Here is a 19,034-nt window from a genome sequence, read left to right as displayed (position 1 = left end):
CCAGACCTTTTTGCAGCGCGGCTGGCTCCGTAAAATTGGCGTGTTTCCTTCGAGCGCGCCGCAAACATTTCCCAAGTTAAACTGTCGCGATGTCTCGACTTAAAGACAACATTTTAGGAGAGGGCCTTTTTAATTAACGTTTTGAATGAATTAATATTTGAAGTTGTATAACTGTTCCGGCAACCAACTCCATAAATACTTTATGTTGTACAAATGACGGTTAATTAACATCTATTAAGCAGATTTGAGCTAGGCGGCGGGCTATGCATACGATTACTTCAGCAGACTGCATAAAGCTCTTGCGTAATTATGCAAATTTAAGCCGACATCTCTCATTTATGGTTAGGCATTTTGACAGCGTCGTTAATGTTGTATCTACATACAAATCGTATAAATTTTGAAAGTAAAAGTTTTGGGTGTGACTATTATTTAACGTGTTCATTTTAGGCATCGCTTGAGGGCATTGTCAAAGTCGCTAATGATGATTATAGCGCCCATGTCGGGTGATGAAAACGAAAGTGCATGTTCTTATTTCGATCTCTATTGTATTCTATCGTTGGGTGTATGTAACACCTGTCACGCAAATTATGTGTAGGTAGCATAATGTTCATGCAGACTGCAATTGTGGCATTGAAAACGAATTTGTTTCGCAAGCAGTCAATACTTTCCGTCACGAACTAAGATAGTGACCTGATTGCGACTACGCATATTTATTGTTTCGAAATGTATATTTCGCTAATTATATCATAACAAAATTGACACAGAGATAAGACAAGGAACTATTTCCAATAACCTTTATTGTGCTATGGCCTTTGCAAAAAAAGCTCTTAAGCATTTTATTTAAGCTCGTAAAAACGCACTATAAACTTCAAAACATTAATAATGTAAAAACAAAAGAGGTTCAAGTATGCATAAAGTTTGTTGTGTAGTCGTGAAATCAGAAACTATCATAATAATCATAATTTAAGCATCTACAAGTGTCATTGACCCAAAGGTATTTCAAAATGACCACACGAATTCCACCTTGCTCACATATCTACGAAGATAAATGTATATCGTAACCGTAAACATAGAGAGGTTGAACATCAGCGGCTCCATAGTAATCTTATTATCTCGTTTACTACGTATTTCTAAACATCGACAGTCGTGAGATACTTGAGCGGTGTGGAGGTTAGGTGACTCTACTGCCACGCTCCGTTCCGGCCGCACGCTTCGACACTGGCCACTAATAATTTCATAAAGAAAAATAAAACAGGTCCGAACTTTTTTATTCTACTTTTAACATCCAGCCAGCTGTCAAAACTTTTTTTATAATTTGGCGCGTTTTTGAAATTGTTTCTCTTTTGTTTCAGATGTCTTCGAAAGTGAATTTGTTTGCTGAAGTGCTTTGAAGAAACAGTATTGTGTATTGAAATGTGAATAGTGTTCAAGTGATAGTTGAACAGAGTTCGTGTGATAATTCGTTTTTATCCCAATGAAGTTTCACGTGTAAAACGCTGCTCACAATTGGTTTTCTGAAAATCTGTCACCATGGAGACGGAGGAGCTTACGAAACTCGTCGATGGCATATACAAGGTAAGATATATTTGCTAGCTAATAGGATATTGGCTTTAATTAGTGTATGAGATGTTTATACATAAATTATCTCGGATGAGTGATGGATACAGTCGTTAATTGTTAATAAAACACGTTTAAAAATTACCAATAGTACAAAAATATTAATTGAATTATGATTGATCTTTTTTGTGAAAATTATTTTGCTACGGTTGGGAGGTTATTTTATTAGTTTCAATCACTAAATTGAAATTACATTACAGAATATCAGAATGCGTGAAGTAAATAACGATTTCAATTAGAGTTTTTATTTAAGTTGTTAATTAGTGATATACACCATAAAGCTTTTGGACCATAAAATACGTACATACATTATTCCCCTATTTTTACGGAATGTTTTTTAATTAATTTGCAATGTTATAAACAGTTTAAAACATGTCGGAATGCTACCTAACGTAAATGTACTTACTTACATTAATTAGTTAACAATTTCAAAACTTCCCGCTTCAGTACTTATTTGGGTTTCAGTTTTGTTTGAAAATAGCCAAAAATATATTTGCAATCGAATTTAATTGTTGCTTTAGGGTTGAGCTAGCCAATTAGTATGCAAGTTATTACGTACGTGAAAGAATTAGAGTGAAACATAATTTTCTCAAGCTCAGTGATTTTTAACATTCACTTACTCTTAACTCAACAAATTGCGAGATTTTTAAATAGATTGCAGTTTAATTTGCGCGCAATTTCATTTTAATACTTATAACTTAGCCTAACTGATTTAAAATAATACAATGTAATGCCAAAATACTTTATTTCGAGCCTACTTTTGACCTTTTTTTTATCAAAATCACACGAAGTTACGAGATTTGAGAAGCTAAACTACGAAAATAAAACGGAATGATTGTCAGAAAATATACGATATCATTAATTGCCTTTCATTCTGTAGTCAGCTTAAATTATTTATTCTAGTATAATAAAAGTACAACTAATTAATCAAAACAATAACATCCGCCTACACACACTTAAAACTTCTCATCTACAAAATAAATAACTTCGTTGCGTCCAGAATTTTAACAATATTTAAAATCTGATAAAATGTAGAGCCATACAATGTAACGGTTTTTTAACAGCCTTAATGGGCATATTTATAACTTTGGTTTGTAAATTCATTACGATTCATGGTAAAGTCAACGCCCCCATTAGATTCACGCTATCCGAATGGAGAATCCGTATTAAATTAACATAAAGTTATAGAAAAAATAAAACGAAGGAATTCGTATTTATTCCATATCAGGTATCTTTAAGACCGACAGAGGCATCTTCCTTGTGTGATATCATGATTTGTAAAGTGTTTATGTCAGTAAAGACAAAAAGTAAAAATATTGTTGTTTTGACTTTGTACAAACACGATTTTATTGGCATAGGTCGAACTTAAACATTGCGTAAGAACCTTCTGGAAAAGTTTAAAGTCGGACATAATTTGGTACGTTTTAACGGATCATAATATTAATTCTCCAAACAGGAACTTTACGCACCTGCAACATGAATGTCAAGGTCAAACGGTCAACCGAGCGGAGAATCGATAGCAGCATTCCAACTCGATTTCTCTAACGTGTTAATCGAATAAAATATGGGCGCTTCTCGCATTCCTTGCGCGGACCTTAAATTCGAAGGAAAGTGAGATATCCTACTTTCCTTTTGTTGAGTTTTAAGACTGCTGACCTTTACGGCATTCTTTTCATATTGCAAGGGCATAAACTTTCATTACAAGATTACCCAAGTATCGAAGTTGCTCTCTATTTTCTTTATTCATTTGTATAAGAGATGAATATTTAGTTAAATTAATACAACATTGAATTAAGAAAATAATATTATTTTGCTAGTTAAATGTCACAGTAATTCTAATGTAATCACTACAATAATCATGGATTCCATTTAAAGTTAACAACACTTTGATTATGCCAATCTTTATTCAATAAATTCAGTTTTTGGCGGACGTCCAGCACTGCTACATTAGTTAGTTAAATCTATTCCTACAACCTTATTAAGCCTATTTTGTGATGTAAAAAATGAAATTTATATGTTAAGTTACCAGATAGCCTTTTTCCTCTTTCCAATCGGCACTTTGATGTTTTTTCAAATAATCTTTGAATATTTATAATTACATCATTGGTCTCGTTTATCAGTGAAAGTTATCAAAGATGTTGTAGAAACCATATGACTGATGTTTATTAATTATGTAACAGCCATACGCCTGTCTGCGCCTCATACAAATTAGCGATATCGTATTTTATGTATTAATTTTGTGAATTAATTAGCACCAGTGTAAATTAGATACCCACCGTTTTGCGTAACAAGAAATTCATTATGACGTACCGTGTCGGTAAATCACGTTTAAGTGTTATTATTGTTGCCTGAAAACGGTGGGAATTTTGGAACATTAAATAAGCTACAACAGAGATTTTTCGCCGCATCTGTATTACCTATTGTAAAAAGTGACTGTAACAAAGATAGAGGCTATTATGCTCTCGTCTTAAATGTAATTATTCGTCATGATATTATGTAATATATTCTAAAAAATTAAGTATGAGTGTAGCACAGGTTTTGCATAACACATGTGAGAAATCATGTTCAATTTCAGTATAAAACTTGCCGTTGAATTAATACGTTCAGAGAACGTGCCGCTCGCGCCGCCTAAAAATATAGAGACGGACCACAAAAAATCAAAATACGTTTTAATTAAAAATTACGATAACAGCGTACGTGACTGTCGTAAATTTTCCAGTTTTTACTTCGTTGTCACTTAACGGGAACGTGACGGTGGTGGATTAGATCTCTTTGCCTTGACAGCGCAATTACACGCTCCCCGAATCGATGGACTTGGTCGAATGTTTTAAAAATGTTCAAATCTAAAGTGGTAACCTAGCTGTTAATAGTGAAGCACCCTTTTTAGTAAGAGCTAAGTAAACTTGGACTATATTTTACCACACGATTGAGCTGTTATATTTGTTGTCTCTTACCTACTCCTGGTACCTTAAACATTTGTATTATTGTGCGTTATACGCGTACCTACCTACTAGACTAGACTATATTGTATTTTTACACACCAATGATTTTGACACAATCCAACACACGAGCTTTTATTACCTAGCTGAAAACTTTCATGCGTAGAGAGAAACCAGTCGATTGAAACGTTTTCAAAAATGGTTTTTCATTAAAATTTAATAACAAAAATGCGTGCATGAATTCATAGAAGTAGGTAGTCATACAAAATATCGAAAACTATAATTTGATTACAAAATTAAATACAAAAGAAAACTAGATAGGTACTAGATAATGTTAATTGCTATTCATTATTTATGACAGCTCGGGATATTGCAAAAATATGTTTAACCTTCCGTGCGTTTGTTCAATATCCTCTTTACAAATTAATTATCTATCCTAGGTTCTCAATTAAGTATCTAGCCTTCGATTTTACTTATATATATTATTTTGCGAACGTAACACGAGTTGTCTGTAAATAGTCTACAAAGAAATAGACTCGCATAGATCCCTATCCAAGCTTATTTCAGGCACCAACCAACCACATTAAAGGACGTTCACGTACAATCTCAGTTTACCCAAGTGCTTTTTAAGAAAATAAGAATGTCAAGGTTAGATATGAGACGCCGTTTTCAAGATATGCGGAACATTTGTCTTGTTGCGATATCAGTCGACGCATCGTAACTGATCTAACCACCGTTCCGTGACCCGCCTTGCACACTCATTGCTGAGGGTGGCGTAGATTGGAGAAGACTACGTTATAGTGGTCGGGTGTAACCCTGTTTCCTGGCTAGAATGAGATTGCTCCGCGACATTAAACCGGCCTAATGTAAATTTTCGTCGTTACGTTGTCTGTTTGTTCGGCAGTGTTCGCGGATCGCAAGCGTGTGTATTGCGTGATTTCCTCCGGTCAATGGGAACAATTGAGCTGAAACATGCTCCCTCAGGGGATAAAGTAATGTGAGACGTAATGAAAGCTCTAATAGATCCATTTGCTTTTATTCAAACAAAATTGCGTATATTATCACTCCTTTGGAGAATTTCATTTAGAGAAAAGCCTTTGCGCGCAAATGAGAAGATGGAGGGATGTTTTCCTTCGAGAACTTTTATTATGAGAAACACACTTTATTATGTTTATGAGCGCTCATATGTTTAATGTTTTGCGACTTATTATTTTAACCTAATAACTTTATATTGTCTGTATATTTTTTGTTATTCTCTTTTAGAAATACATCACTTTTATAAAAACAAGAAGATGTCGATGGTGGAAGTATCAATTAATGTAAGGGACATTTTGGCCAAAATGAGTTATACACCACTAAATTTTTATCACCGAAAAAATTTTAACAGGTTATGTAGAAACGTGTGAAATATTTAAAGCAAAAGAAAAAGAAATGTTTTTCATAAAGTTATTTTTTTTATTAAATTTTCTTTAGTCCGTATTTTACGCGTCACAGCTTTGTCACTCCGCTGCTCGCTAGAGTAGTCGTACGCACTCGCACGTTGCATCGATCTGTCTGTCTCGCTCACGCCTCGACCACGCTTCCAGTATTATTATTACATACTTATCTAACTTAGACCATTTTGAATTCTAATAAGTATTACATTATCGTACGTAAATAGTGCTAGCGACGCGTGTGTCCATAAATTACCAATTTTAGAAGGAAATTTTGAGTCACTTTATTTAACTTCTTTTTTTGCGCAAATGGGATCAGTATCAATAACTCATAACCCAGAATTTTTTTTTTCGGTGATAAAAATTTAGTGGTGTATATACCAACGCATTCAGAATTTTCGGCTCTATCGATTGGTATACTTGAAATGTTGATATCTTTAAAAAAATGTCCCTTACCTTAAACATTTTTAGTCGTCTGAATACGACTTTTGGGGAAATAAATGATTTAAAGGACGTAAATTCCTTTTAATAATACAATTCAGCCCTTACCCTAAACTGTTGGTTTTAACTTTTGAACTCATTGAACCTTACTTCATTTAAATTTTTTTGATTTATCATAATTAGGCCCTTACGTTAATATGCATATAGGATATTAATTGCTTTTTTTGGTGGTGATATGCATTTAATGCCTCCCACTCCTACTACACTTATGAACACTAAGTTGTCTTGTCTCTATCTTTTTTCTGTTCATTTTTACGCAGTTGGGTTTTTGACCGAGGGGCTGAAGGCTCTTCAGAAGCTGTTCAATTCCGTCATCCTCGAAGGAAAAACGCCTACGGTATGGCACAAAAGTGTGGTGATACTCTTCTTCAAAAAAGGCGACAAAACCTTGTAGAAGAATTATAGACCCATCTCGCATCTGAGCCATGTCTACAAGCTGTTTTCGAGAGTCATTACGAATCGTCTCGCTCGTAAGCTCGATAACTTCCAGCTTCTCAAACAAGCCGGTTTCCGAAAAGGCTTTAGTACACCACATACATACGCCAAGGCAGATTATACAGAAGACCGAGGAGTATAGTCAGTCACTTTGCATGGCGTTTGTGGACTATGAGAAAGCTTCGATCGAGACCTGGGCAGTACCTACTACAGTTTCTCCAACGGTGTCAAATTGACTATATCGATACATCGAAGTGTTGAAAGGCTTGTACGAAAACGCCACAATGTCGTTCCGTCTTCAGGATCAAGACTCGAAACCAGTTGCAGCAGCAGACAGGGGGAACTGAAAACTCCGAAACTGTTCACCACAGTTTCTCCAACGGTGTCAAATTGACTATATCGATACATCGAAGTGTTGAAAGGCTTGTACGAAAACGCCACAATGTCGTTCCGTCTTCAGGATCAAGACTCGAAACCAGTTGCAGCAGCAGACAGGGGGAACTGAAAACTCCGAAACTGTTCACCACCTGGAGAACTGCTTCTGGACTGGAACGGATTCGGCATAAATATCAACGGTGAGTAAATAACCCACCTTCGATTCGCACTCTAAAGGTTGGACACTCTACACTCGGCAGTTGTTGACAATTATATATACCTAGTACAAACAGTTCAGTTAGGCTGGTTATAGTGTCACGCGGACCGTCCAGTGCGGATCCGCTCCACACAGCCGATCTGTAAACTTCGAGGAAGCGTTTTAGAGTAATGCGGTCCGCAGGAATCGCTCGCTCCCTAGCAGTTCATACAGATTGGCTGTGCGGAGCGATCCGCACTGACGGTCCGCGTGACACTAAAACCAGCCTTAGTTAGGTCCAACTTCGAGGAAGAGGTCAATCGTCGAATCCAACTCGGCTGGCAACGTTCAGGAAGCTTCGCGATATTCTCACGTCTGAAATATCGCACCGTCTCAAGACAAAAGTCTTTGATAACTTATGGATCTGTGACGTGGTCGCTTACTGTGGGCCTCATAAGAAGACTCAAGGTCAAAGGCGATGGAGCGTGCTATGCTCGTAGTGATTGAACCAGAAATGACGTGATCCGCAGGAGAACCAAAGTCCGCAGAATCGCTAAAATCAAGTGGCAGTGAATGGAGCTCGTAGCTTGCAGATCTGATGGCCGCTGGGGCAGAAAAATTCTTGAGTGGCGACCACGAGCTGTAAGACGTAATGTGCTGCAGACCTCCACTAGGTCGACCGACGATCTGGTGAAGGTTGTAGGAGGTGCCTGGATGCGGGCGGCGCAGGACCGGTTGTTGTGGAAATCCTTGGCGGAAGACCTTTGTCCAGCAATGGACGTCATTCGGCTAAAACGAACGAACGATGATTGAAAAAAAACCTAACTGCGTAAAAATGAACAGAAAAAGATAGAAACAAGACAACTTGTTCACAAATGCAGACGTAGGCATCATCAGTGACAAAATGTTTTGTTGGTGATGTGTATTTGATGCCTCCAACTGCATTTGTGAACACTAAGTTGCCTTGTTTCTATCTATTCTCTTCGTTTTGTTAATGAAAACTCGAATGCAACCTGTACGTACATCAGGTTTCAATGTTAAAATTGTCAAGTTACAATAATATTACTGTATTATTTATTCTTAAATGTACCTTACAACATACATGACATTCCATACTGTGAAATTTCAACATTGTAAGGTACAGTCAAGCTCGTTTTTTTAATGTAAGGGACATGCTATCTTTTAAACTACCCATTTTTCGAAAATTTGGCGTTTATATTATGAAAGAACAGAAAATTCTAAGAAACTTTGCCATAGAAACTATTTAAATCGTAACATCACATAAAAAGATATTGAGGTATAAAGAAAAAAAAAAATCGTTTTTTGGCTCTCCTGAAAAGTCGTGTTTTGTCCCTTACAGTAATTGATATTTCCACCATAATGTAGTCTAAAAAAGGAATACATTGTATTCCTTTTTTAGACTACATTTAAATAAATACTAACGTCATGCGAAACCAACTAGCGAAAAATCTAAACTTAGTCATTTCGCTACACATAAATCCGACGTGGAATTTGGCGTGCCACGGTAACCCCCAACAATTATTTTAAATGCTTAGCATAAATCAGCCGGCCGTAAACCAGGTAACTCGCAGCCGAGCTGACCGTAACTATTTTAGCGGCGCGTCCACGCCGGCCCGGGGACCCGCACTTATTTGAATAAGAATGGTCGAGTGCACCCCTGGGATAGTGACTCTGGACCTGGAGCTCACCTCACTACGGCTCTGGCTATTTTACGAGAAATGTAGGCTAGTATTTGGGTTTCACGGCGTTAGCATATTCAGGCTTCAAACTTGCTGAATGAAATAGCTTTGGGGAAGAATTGATTTGTTTGGTCAAATGCAAAGAAAGTTTAGTTTAATAGCCCTTCAAAATCTTTATTTTTCCAATATTTTTGGTAGGTATGTTTTATTTTAGTAGCTCACATAAGATGGTAATATTTTATGATAGATTAAACCCGCGAAGGACAATGAGGAAAACATGTATTATGTTTGCACAATCCCGGTAAAAATGCTTCAATAAGCATTCAATAGAATATTGTGAACATTTGGCACGAGGGAACATATTTCAATATTTTGGTCTTAATATTTTGGCATAAAATACGTATACTCATTTTCTTCATGTTGATGCACCATCCTGTTTTATACGACACGATTTTTTATGTGATCCGAAGAAAAAACTGGGAACATAAAGCTATCAATATAAAGCTTGTCGTAAAACAGGAGTACCTCGCTGGATCCATGGCACAGAGCGAGAATATAAATAAAATTTGTCTTCTGGGTCGCATATGTATTTAGTTTACGCGTATTCCTCCAAATACAATTTAAGGAAGGAAATTGCCTCCCCGTAGAACCCGTACAAAATGGAAGATCTGATATTAAATCTGGATGACAGTTATTAGGACACCGTGGAGTGCCACTCGCTGACGCAGAAAGAATTCGGTATGATATAATATTACAAACGAAAATTTTAAAGAAATGTGATATACGAGTATTATGTCTCGCTGCAAGGAATTTTTCACAGAATCTTTAGATCGCGCATTGTCAATTTTGCAAAAAAATAAGGCTAAACATGGACAAACAGTGACACGGAATTGTTTACATGGTATTAGGTAAATCACTTAAAACAACCAAACTCTCAACACATAATAGCATCGTATACAATGTCTCCCTTAAAGCAATTTGCCAAAGCCAAAGGATAAATAAGGCGCAAATATATTTTTCTTCATCATGTCAGAAAAAAACAGTAGATACGCCGGCATAATAACGATATGTAAATATTACGAAATTGTGAAGAGGACCGGTTTGAATCGCGTTAAGTAATGTATACTGGGAGTTACCATAACTTGAGAGGGCGTTAAATGCAATGTGGTCATAGACGCCAAATTGAATGGTTACAGAGGAGCAATATGGCCCGCAGCCAGGTGGGTCGATGACATTAAGGAATGCTATTGGCGATGTGCCAACAAGTGACACGAAAGGAATGATCTGCCAACGAACACTATGCGACAAACTCACGGCTTATATGGTATAGAAGGCAAAATTTTATAACTACGTTCAGAAAGCTTTACAACAAGTTAAAGGTCCGTTATCATTGCAGACAGGGTATAGTTTCATAATAACAAACTGACGACGAACCCGGAAAACCTGTCTGCTCGTAGTACTTTCGTTTAAAAACTTTAGAACTGTACAAACATGCTATAGTAGGGGTCTTCAAACAACTATCATGTTTTCAAAGCCTGAACGATTGTCCAATATTTTATCTAAACTCAATTGTATACGCATTCACAAGAGATATCTCTAGATACGTGTGTGGTGGTGCACTTTCAAAGAACACGACAAATCTCAAAGAATAGACGAACGAACACAGTTGCTTCTAAACCGATTTCCAGGCACTGATCGCTTTGTGAACAAAGTATTTGCTCTAACACCTACACAATGGATAGCAAAAGGCGCAAAAGAGAATTAGGTATCTTTTAACTGAGTGTTTAACGTTGCTCACAGTAAAGAGGGAAACAGAACAGATGCTCGGAACCTGATCAGTAGCGATCGTCTGGAAGATTAAACAGGAATAGACAGAAAGAAACACGCCCCAGGGCCGTCTCGGCGCGCTCAACAAAATTTGTTTTATAAACACCCGCGTAAGTCTCACTCGACTTTCCCTTTGTAATATAACAATAAACATTGTTTTTCCTCCAAGGTCGTTCACCTATCAAAGATTTTCATAAGAGTAGGGTTACTGTTTGTGATAGAAAATAAAACAGTTTGTCAGATTATATTACCTGCTTTATGAATTATTTCGTTCGGGATAGTAATACCTACGATGAAATGTTAGGAAACTCAATGTAGTTTCTAGATATTACAGCTGATTATAAAACTTTTTTTTTTATTTGAATTCTCTGTCATCAAGAATACCTATGCAGTTCTGTGGTGTAGTATCCATTTTTTTAATGTAAATTAGGTAGTCAAAATGAAAGAAGCAATACCAAATAATTTCAATTTGGTTGTTCCTTCGATTTGGAGTTCGAAAATGCAAAACCCTAAGGGCTTTGTAATTTTTATCTGTCACCCCCTGTGGCTGCTGTAAACAGACGTAAATTCGCGCCATAATCCGCTTAACTTTTGACTCAGCGCTTTTTAATCTTGTTAAAAATTTTGGCTAACATTATAAATTCTCAATTAGATAAATTTGTTCAAACGAGTTGTTTCTTTTGTACGAACACCTCTTTCATCTTGTTTTTAATAACTTCGGAAAAAATATCATTTTCATCGAGGAAAGACGTCGTTAACGAAAGGTCTAATCCGCATAATAATCATAATCATAACACAAATTGTTTCTTACGCTTGGAATTAACATCGTACAACGTTTTAATGTAATTGGATGACAAAATCCCTTTTACGAGCAAACATATGGCATCAGAATACAATGTAATTATGCCTGTATGTGCTTAGGGTGACACGGCTGCCTTTACGCAACTGTGACGCGCAACTAATAAGGGTACACTCAGCCGCTTCCATATTTGCACAATTACATTATGCTTATTGCCTTGCCGGCTCCAGAGACGTTAAACCGTTCCGAATACTTCCATGTCAGAATAAATAACATCAATTTCAATTGTTAAAGTCGTAATCCTTTTTATGTGCCGTAACAATTATACATAAGAGCATAGCGTTACTTTGAATCCCTGCTCTAATATTGCTGACGCATCATAATAGTATTACTCGGAATTTCGCTCCTTGACGTCTTTGTACCGACGCTGATTGCCGTTTATATAATTGCCTACATTCTGTACCATCACGGGCTGTGCCTCGTCTCGAACACAAATTAGTTACTGTGCACGAAATATTTTCTTAATTACGTTCGAGGAAACAAAACAGAATCATGTTTCTCTGTGACATTTCGGATTTCAACATCGGCTGCTGTTTGAACACAAACGTAATAAGAGCAGTTATTGTTGTTACAATATTTGTTTACGGACACGCTTTAATGATCTCTTAACAGAGTACGGCTCTGTTTACGTTAAACGAGAGCGTATTGCCTTACGTTGTAGGTACGGTGCGATGTGTATTGATGGGTTGTGTTGTAAGAATTGGACCTCACCCATTGTCTCTTACACTTTCTAAGTGGAATAGTGAGTACGAACGATTGCCGCGAAATCGGAATTATACAAAACAGTTCCGTGACACGCCGCCTTACGCCAATCGGTCACAGTGCGAATTTTCCCATTCAAGTCTGGCTCCTGCGGTCGCCGTGACAAATGCTTCAATGATGACATCCGATGAACTACATTTTTTACCCGAGAATGTCAACGAAAATAGTAAAAATAAAAAGATCTTCTTCAGAACTGGATCTTTTTTTATGTCTAGGAAATCAAAAAGAGAGGTCAAATTAATATAGCTTCAAATTGGAAAAAAAAGTTAATTATATAATGAAGTATTCAGTGAGACATGTTTTAAAAACATGAAAGCTCTTTAATTGCAGCGAGCATATTCCAAACATTCGTACAATTTTAATCTTTATTAATACTCTGGTGAGTTGGGTCCCGGGTTATAAGTAGGTACATGATAACGATCCGAGTGGTGAATATTTACAATCCTTCGTATCCAAGGTGGACAAACATTTGCAGGACAGGTTTTAACGCTCATTCCGGGCCGTAATAGCCGTACTGTTACTCGACCGATACGTGCGACGACAAAACGCATGTTGATGTCCAGTAAAAGTTGTGTTGCGCCGCGTAACAGAACATACTTAATATAGTAAAGAGTGTTATATGTTTTTCAAATGTAAATGTACTAAATATACAGCAACATAGTGAAGCGTGAAATTAACTCTCATGCATGTAGAGCAGTGATTAAACTCTGTCGACTGTTGAGTTTATATTAAAACTCTCAATTTGACAAACATTAAGATAATAATAATATTATTTTTTACATTTAAATTTATTAAAAGGATTCTTTAATATGTTTGAGTGTGCGACTATTACCGAATACCCGGCGTCGTTTGCGTACCAAGCAAAACCGCACGCGCAATTACATGAATTTTAAACCTCATGGGGGAGAGCGATATTTGAAGAATTTCATTATGGTGAACTCTTCCTAGAATGCTGGAATTCATTTCGTTTCAAACGCACCAACTAAAACTCACTCGGAATTATATTGGATTCTTTCAAAGAAACCTTCCGTTATTATTTCTCGTTTTATAAATGGTGAGTTGGACTCATTCATAATACAGAGTTACCAGTATACCCCAACAAAGTAGTACTTAGATATTTTAATATTGTTCTTTGTGTTTTATTTTAGATGAGTCGAGCTCTAGACAGAAATTCTTAAACTCAATTGTATAACTATCGTAGCTGAACTCCAATAAAACTCAAAAATCATGTATTATGCATGACATCATTCTTCTTGCGAAACTTAGCTTAGACATTTATGTAACGAATGTAAAGTAAAATTACCTAAGTATCTTATTTCTCTAGCTCTAAATTATACGCTAAATAAGTAGGTAGGATAATAAGATACATTAAAATGAAAGAGTTTTTGAAGTGGTCTGGCTAAAAAAACATCAGTTAAGCAATTTAGAATCTTACGATCACTCAGCTGTCATACAATTTTCCTGACTAAAATATGACAAAAACTTGACTGTAGAATAGGTACATGAGATGGTTTAGTTAGAACTTCGAGAAGCCATGATTAAAATCAATATTAGGGTTTTTTGTCAAACTCTAGATTCATTTTGGAAAATTCATTTCGAACTTGTAATGTTCGGACTGAATAGGTACCTACCTGTAATACTTCCTACTTAATAAATTTTATGTACTTTATCTATTAGATCGTGCATACCGACGTTACTCATCAATGCATTAGAATGATCAAGGTCAATACCGGATCACCTTCGCTTTGCTTTCAAAATTACGTCACGTCACAATCTTGATTTTGGAACAACAATAATTTGAGCAATTTTATTTCATCAAAACAGTCGATTCGTGCAGAAATAGCCTTCGTAGAGTTGTAATTTCGAGTTTTAAGCGGAATCTCTAGTGTTGCGGCAACGGTGGCGACTAAACATTCACGGTATGCGGTAGCAAAACGCTCAATTCGTGACTTCTGGCTTAGTGATTATACTTCGTAATGCGCAACTCGGGCGAAGGAATTATGCGCGCCCTTAATAAAACATTAGCTCATGCAAATCTTGTAAAATTCTTAGCAATAAAATTTACAATTGCACACGCATATTAAGTGCACTTTAAAAGGCGGAACTAAGAATTTGCTTAACTTCTACGTTCTAACTTCATTTTACGCGAAGCCTCTAAAGCCTTAGGTTTTTTCCTTATCAGATGGAGTAAAATTTCCATGTCATAAATCTGTAGATTAGTCGATGTACAAAAAACATTACACGTTAGTCATCATGATTTCAACGACACTGCTATAGCATATAAAACATTTTTCGTCTGAAAAGTTTCAGGCTTCTTATCATAAAGATAATGAGATCAAAGTCTCTACATAAAGACAGCATCGTTACTTAGCTAAAGCTAGATAACTAGGTAGAGGTACATAAGACAGATTAACGATAGCTTTGCCTCGAAAGGACAAAGTGCTCGTCACTGCAGATAACTTTCAGTAGAGTTTTATTACTTTGTGTCTACAATTCTTAAAGGTAAGATCGTGACGTCCTTTGTTTCAACATTTATCAGCCCCTTTAGGTGAGAACACGAAAACAGTATCTAGCCTCAAATTCAGATTTATCACCTGGGATAAGCCTGAGATATAATTTAACGAGTCTCACCTATAAAATTCCAACATAATATAAACAAGTATGGAATAACGTTAAATAAAAATCCGAGCAACAAGACCGCAAATCACAGTAAACCACAGCGAAAATTCGCCGTGGTCGTTTCATTATAAACCGCAGGCGATGAGTGGATCCGAATACAAATTAAACTTGATACAGACAACAGCTGAATAACATGAAATACGAACATTTCTCATTACACGGATACACCGTTACAAACTCCGTGGGTCAGCAATGTAATACGTTTTAAAATAACATTTGCACGTGGATTATTTAGATACAAGGGTTATTATAGCGCTGTTCTAGGAAGCAATACACAATATTGGTGCAATCAAATTGGATTTTGCTCTTTGCATTTTATTAACAGCCTGTTTGTTATTTTCCAGTTAAGAGAATGGATAATAATATTCCGTACTTTAATAATAAACTTCTGAGACTGTCGAAGTTAACAGACATTCTAAAACGTTGCATATTACAAGATAACAAACAAAATGATTTGCACTAGCGACAGTTGATAATAATTGCAATACCGTATCAAATTTACGAAGTGATACGCCGGAATGCGGTAGCCGGTGGGTTAATGACGAAACGGCGATGAATATCGAGAGATTAAAGATAAACCGGCGATTAGACGGAGTACACGGCTGAGTAATAGCCGGTAATATTAGTTAAGAACATTCCTTTCTTTAGCTAAGCACGGACTAGCTTACGCAGTTCGGACTTGCAGCAATGTTGCGACGAAACTCTTAGGCTGAGTTGCACCACCTAACTTTAACGGTAAATATAACGATAACCGGTGCTCTTTGTATGGAGTTTGACAGATTTTTGACGTTTGTTAAACTTAAAATAAGATGGTGCAACCCAGCCTTATTGTTCTTGCATCTATTAATTTAGTGTCTTTTTAACTAAAGTCGGTAATTCCTTAATACGATGTTGATGAAAAAATTGTCTATGTCCATTTTTTAAAACCTGGTAAATAGGTATTAGAAAATTGGATTAAAACAAAACTTCTCTTTTCATTATGAATTTACCCATGCAAGCTTTATCTACCCAAGCGCTAAACTTTAACGCTTTTCATAATGTTGGTAAACCATTTGGCACTTTAAAAGCTTCATATATTCCCTTTCTAGCAGTATCTGGTAAACAGTATCAAATAACTGTACCCTTACTCCGGAGCTTTTCTTTTGTGTGTCTAAAGTAAACTTAAGAAGGTACATACTCGTATTTCCAACGCCCACTCAAGTAAGTCGTAGGTTTGGCGAGCCTCCATTGAAATTATTGATAGTGTACATGTTTATTGGTATTCGATAACTAGATGTTAATACCGCGCCTGTGAGCAGTAAACTAAGGTCTGCCGCAAGTTATGATGGCGTAGTCGATGAGCTAAATGCTTTCCAAGTTATGTGACGGCATGATTGGCTAGCGCTCGAGTGGGAAGTTGCAAGTCTCAAGGCAATAAAACAGCGCTAAAGAACTACACTTGTAATAAACATCAATTTGTTACAAGTAAAAATAACGGATAAATTAGAGACGGCATAAAGACAATATCCCAGATAAACAACAGTTATTAACTCAAAGCCAACATTGTAACAACGAGTATTGTGTAGTATTAAGTAAACACTCCTCCATAACGTTAATAATTCCATTATTATAGCAAATTTGATTAAAACAATTCTTATGTTATTTGAACCATATTGACGACATCCCAAACCTGATAGGATTTCAGAATCACTTTGATTAAGTTAACTTCGAATATTATAAAGCTCTACTATACTAATAAAATAAACAGGAATGATCCAAAGCTTTATTTGTTGATTCTATAAGTACTAAGTATTGAAAACGAGTATGCACAGGGAATACAGTTTAGTTGACCTTAATATTATTATTATGGTTTACAAGGATGATATTGTGCATTTAAAGCTACCGAACGACTTTACCAGAGTTAATGCGTGGATTTGTCATCGTAAACAAGTTTTGATGAATAGATAAGTGAAACTCGAAACATGTCCGTATTTTTGTCAAGTTACTTGTTCTGCTGACAATGAACAGCAAAAAGAACTGATGCGAGTCCAAAGCCGACCTTGCCGGTTGTTCTAATCGACATGGTAGAGACTGTGAACGGCCACAAATATCTACATAATAATGGCGACACACAATAGAGCCTAATGTCTATGCTTGAACGTTCTACATACATAAATACCAATTATTAACTCCACTCGCAAGACGTTGGCCTTGTTACGAGATACACGGTATTTATCAACAAATAAGTACCAGCAAGAATTTATTACACAGATTTCCACTTCTATGTTCGAGTAATTAGTGAAATGTAACACGCGCCGTTCTCGAAATAATGAATTGAAATCGATTAACACGCTCACTGCGTTATGAGGTCTAAAAAGACACATGCAGAACTTATCGCAGGTGCGGCAGTCATAATCGCGTTCTCTCACTCTGTGCGGGGGGCGACTATTTTAACATTTCTATGAGTACAACAGAGACAAATATATCAAATTGCTTCTCTTACGAAGCCTAGCATAATGACGTAGACAATATTGTATGAGGTCGATTAGGTCCCATACGCACTGGATAGAAATTAATCACGTTCAGTGCGCCGTGAGGTCTGAACTGCCTCAAAAATTGCAGGCCTCATAACCGCACAGGGTGAGCAGCGGGCGCCGCGCATTTAGAGTAGTGATGTGATAAGTTTCGATACGGACGCACGCTGTTAGCCGGTGACACATTAACACTGACTTTTTAACTAAAAATGGCATTTGTATACACTTAACGCACGTATTTATTTCAGGTATTCCTAGTGGCAGATAATAATAATAATAAATATTTTTGGACATTTTACACTGCGCTTCTAGTCCCAAACTAAGCAAAGCTTGTACTATGGGTACTAGACTAAACATACTTAAATACTTTTTTTTTGTAAATACATACATATTATTATACATAGAAAACACCCAGTCCAATACAAACAAATATGTTCATGCACACAAATACTGTGCGGGAATCGAACTCGCAACCTCCGGAATAGTAGGTAGTCCGTTTCGAACCACTACACCAAACGGCCGACAATGATGTGCTGAACATTCGCTTAAAAAAGGTGGTCAACGAAAGCGCTGCGTAGGTTGCTATGACAGATTAAGACTAACACTAAATAGCACTCAGGCTGCAAAAAAAAACTATAAAAAAATTGTAACTTTTTGTGTTCTGTGTGACAAATCCTACTGTTTGCCCTGTTTTAATGAAAAACACTTTAATTAAAAACAAATATTATAATTTTATGGTAACTGAAATTTTGTTTTATTCCCATCCCTAGTCGAGACACAAATTGGACTTTCTTTCAGTGCGAAATGAGGCAGAAAAGATGTCATATATATTTTTTTAATTTATTCAATACCAAAATGTCATAACTGCGGGCGAAGCTAGTTTAAGGTTAACCATCTATTTAAGTTTATAATAGAAAAGTTTCAAGCCAATATTGTCTTTTCTGAGCTATATTTAAAGTATTTTTAGAAACAATATTTTGTGAGGCAGAAAAGGTCTCATACGCACTGTAAAGAAGTTCAATATTGACTCGAAAAGACCTCATACGCACTGGCTGAAAGTCTACGAAAAATGGTATCGCAGTGAGCGTGTTAAACATTATAACGCAAGTTTCCGCTTTCACGTTTTAAAAGTATTCACAAAGTCCTGCAAGTGAAACTTCGCAAAAATTAAAGTTTTGAAAGTATAGAATCGAAGCCG

General features: G+C 36.3%; 1 protein-coding gene across 1 annotated transcript in view; it reads left to right on the top strand.

The window, feature by feature from the left end:
• Positions 1–19,034, top strand: part of LOC135074767 (uncharacterized) — a 188,770-nt gene that overhangs the window by 153,743 nt on the left and 15,993 nt on the right. Inside the window, exon 4 of the mRNA XM_063969150.1 lies at positions 1,353–1,575. Coding sequence (XP_063825220.1) covers positions 1,531–1,575 — 45 coding nt within the window. The 5' untranslated portion in view covers positions 1,353–1,530. The remainder of the gene's footprint in view (positions 1–1,352; positions 1,576–19,034) is intronic.

This window comes from Ostrinia nubilalis, chromosome 9 (genome assembly GCF_963855985.1).
Source record: "Ostrinia nubilalis chromosome 9, ilOstNubi1.1, whole genome shotgun sequence".
Classification (NCBI taxonomy): Eukaryota; Metazoa; Arthropoda; class Insecta; order Lepidoptera; family Crambidae; genus Ostrinia; species Ostrinia nubilalis.
The sequence above is the reverse complement of the archived record's forward strand: the minus strand, read 5'-3'. Positions and strand labels throughout refer to the sequence as shown.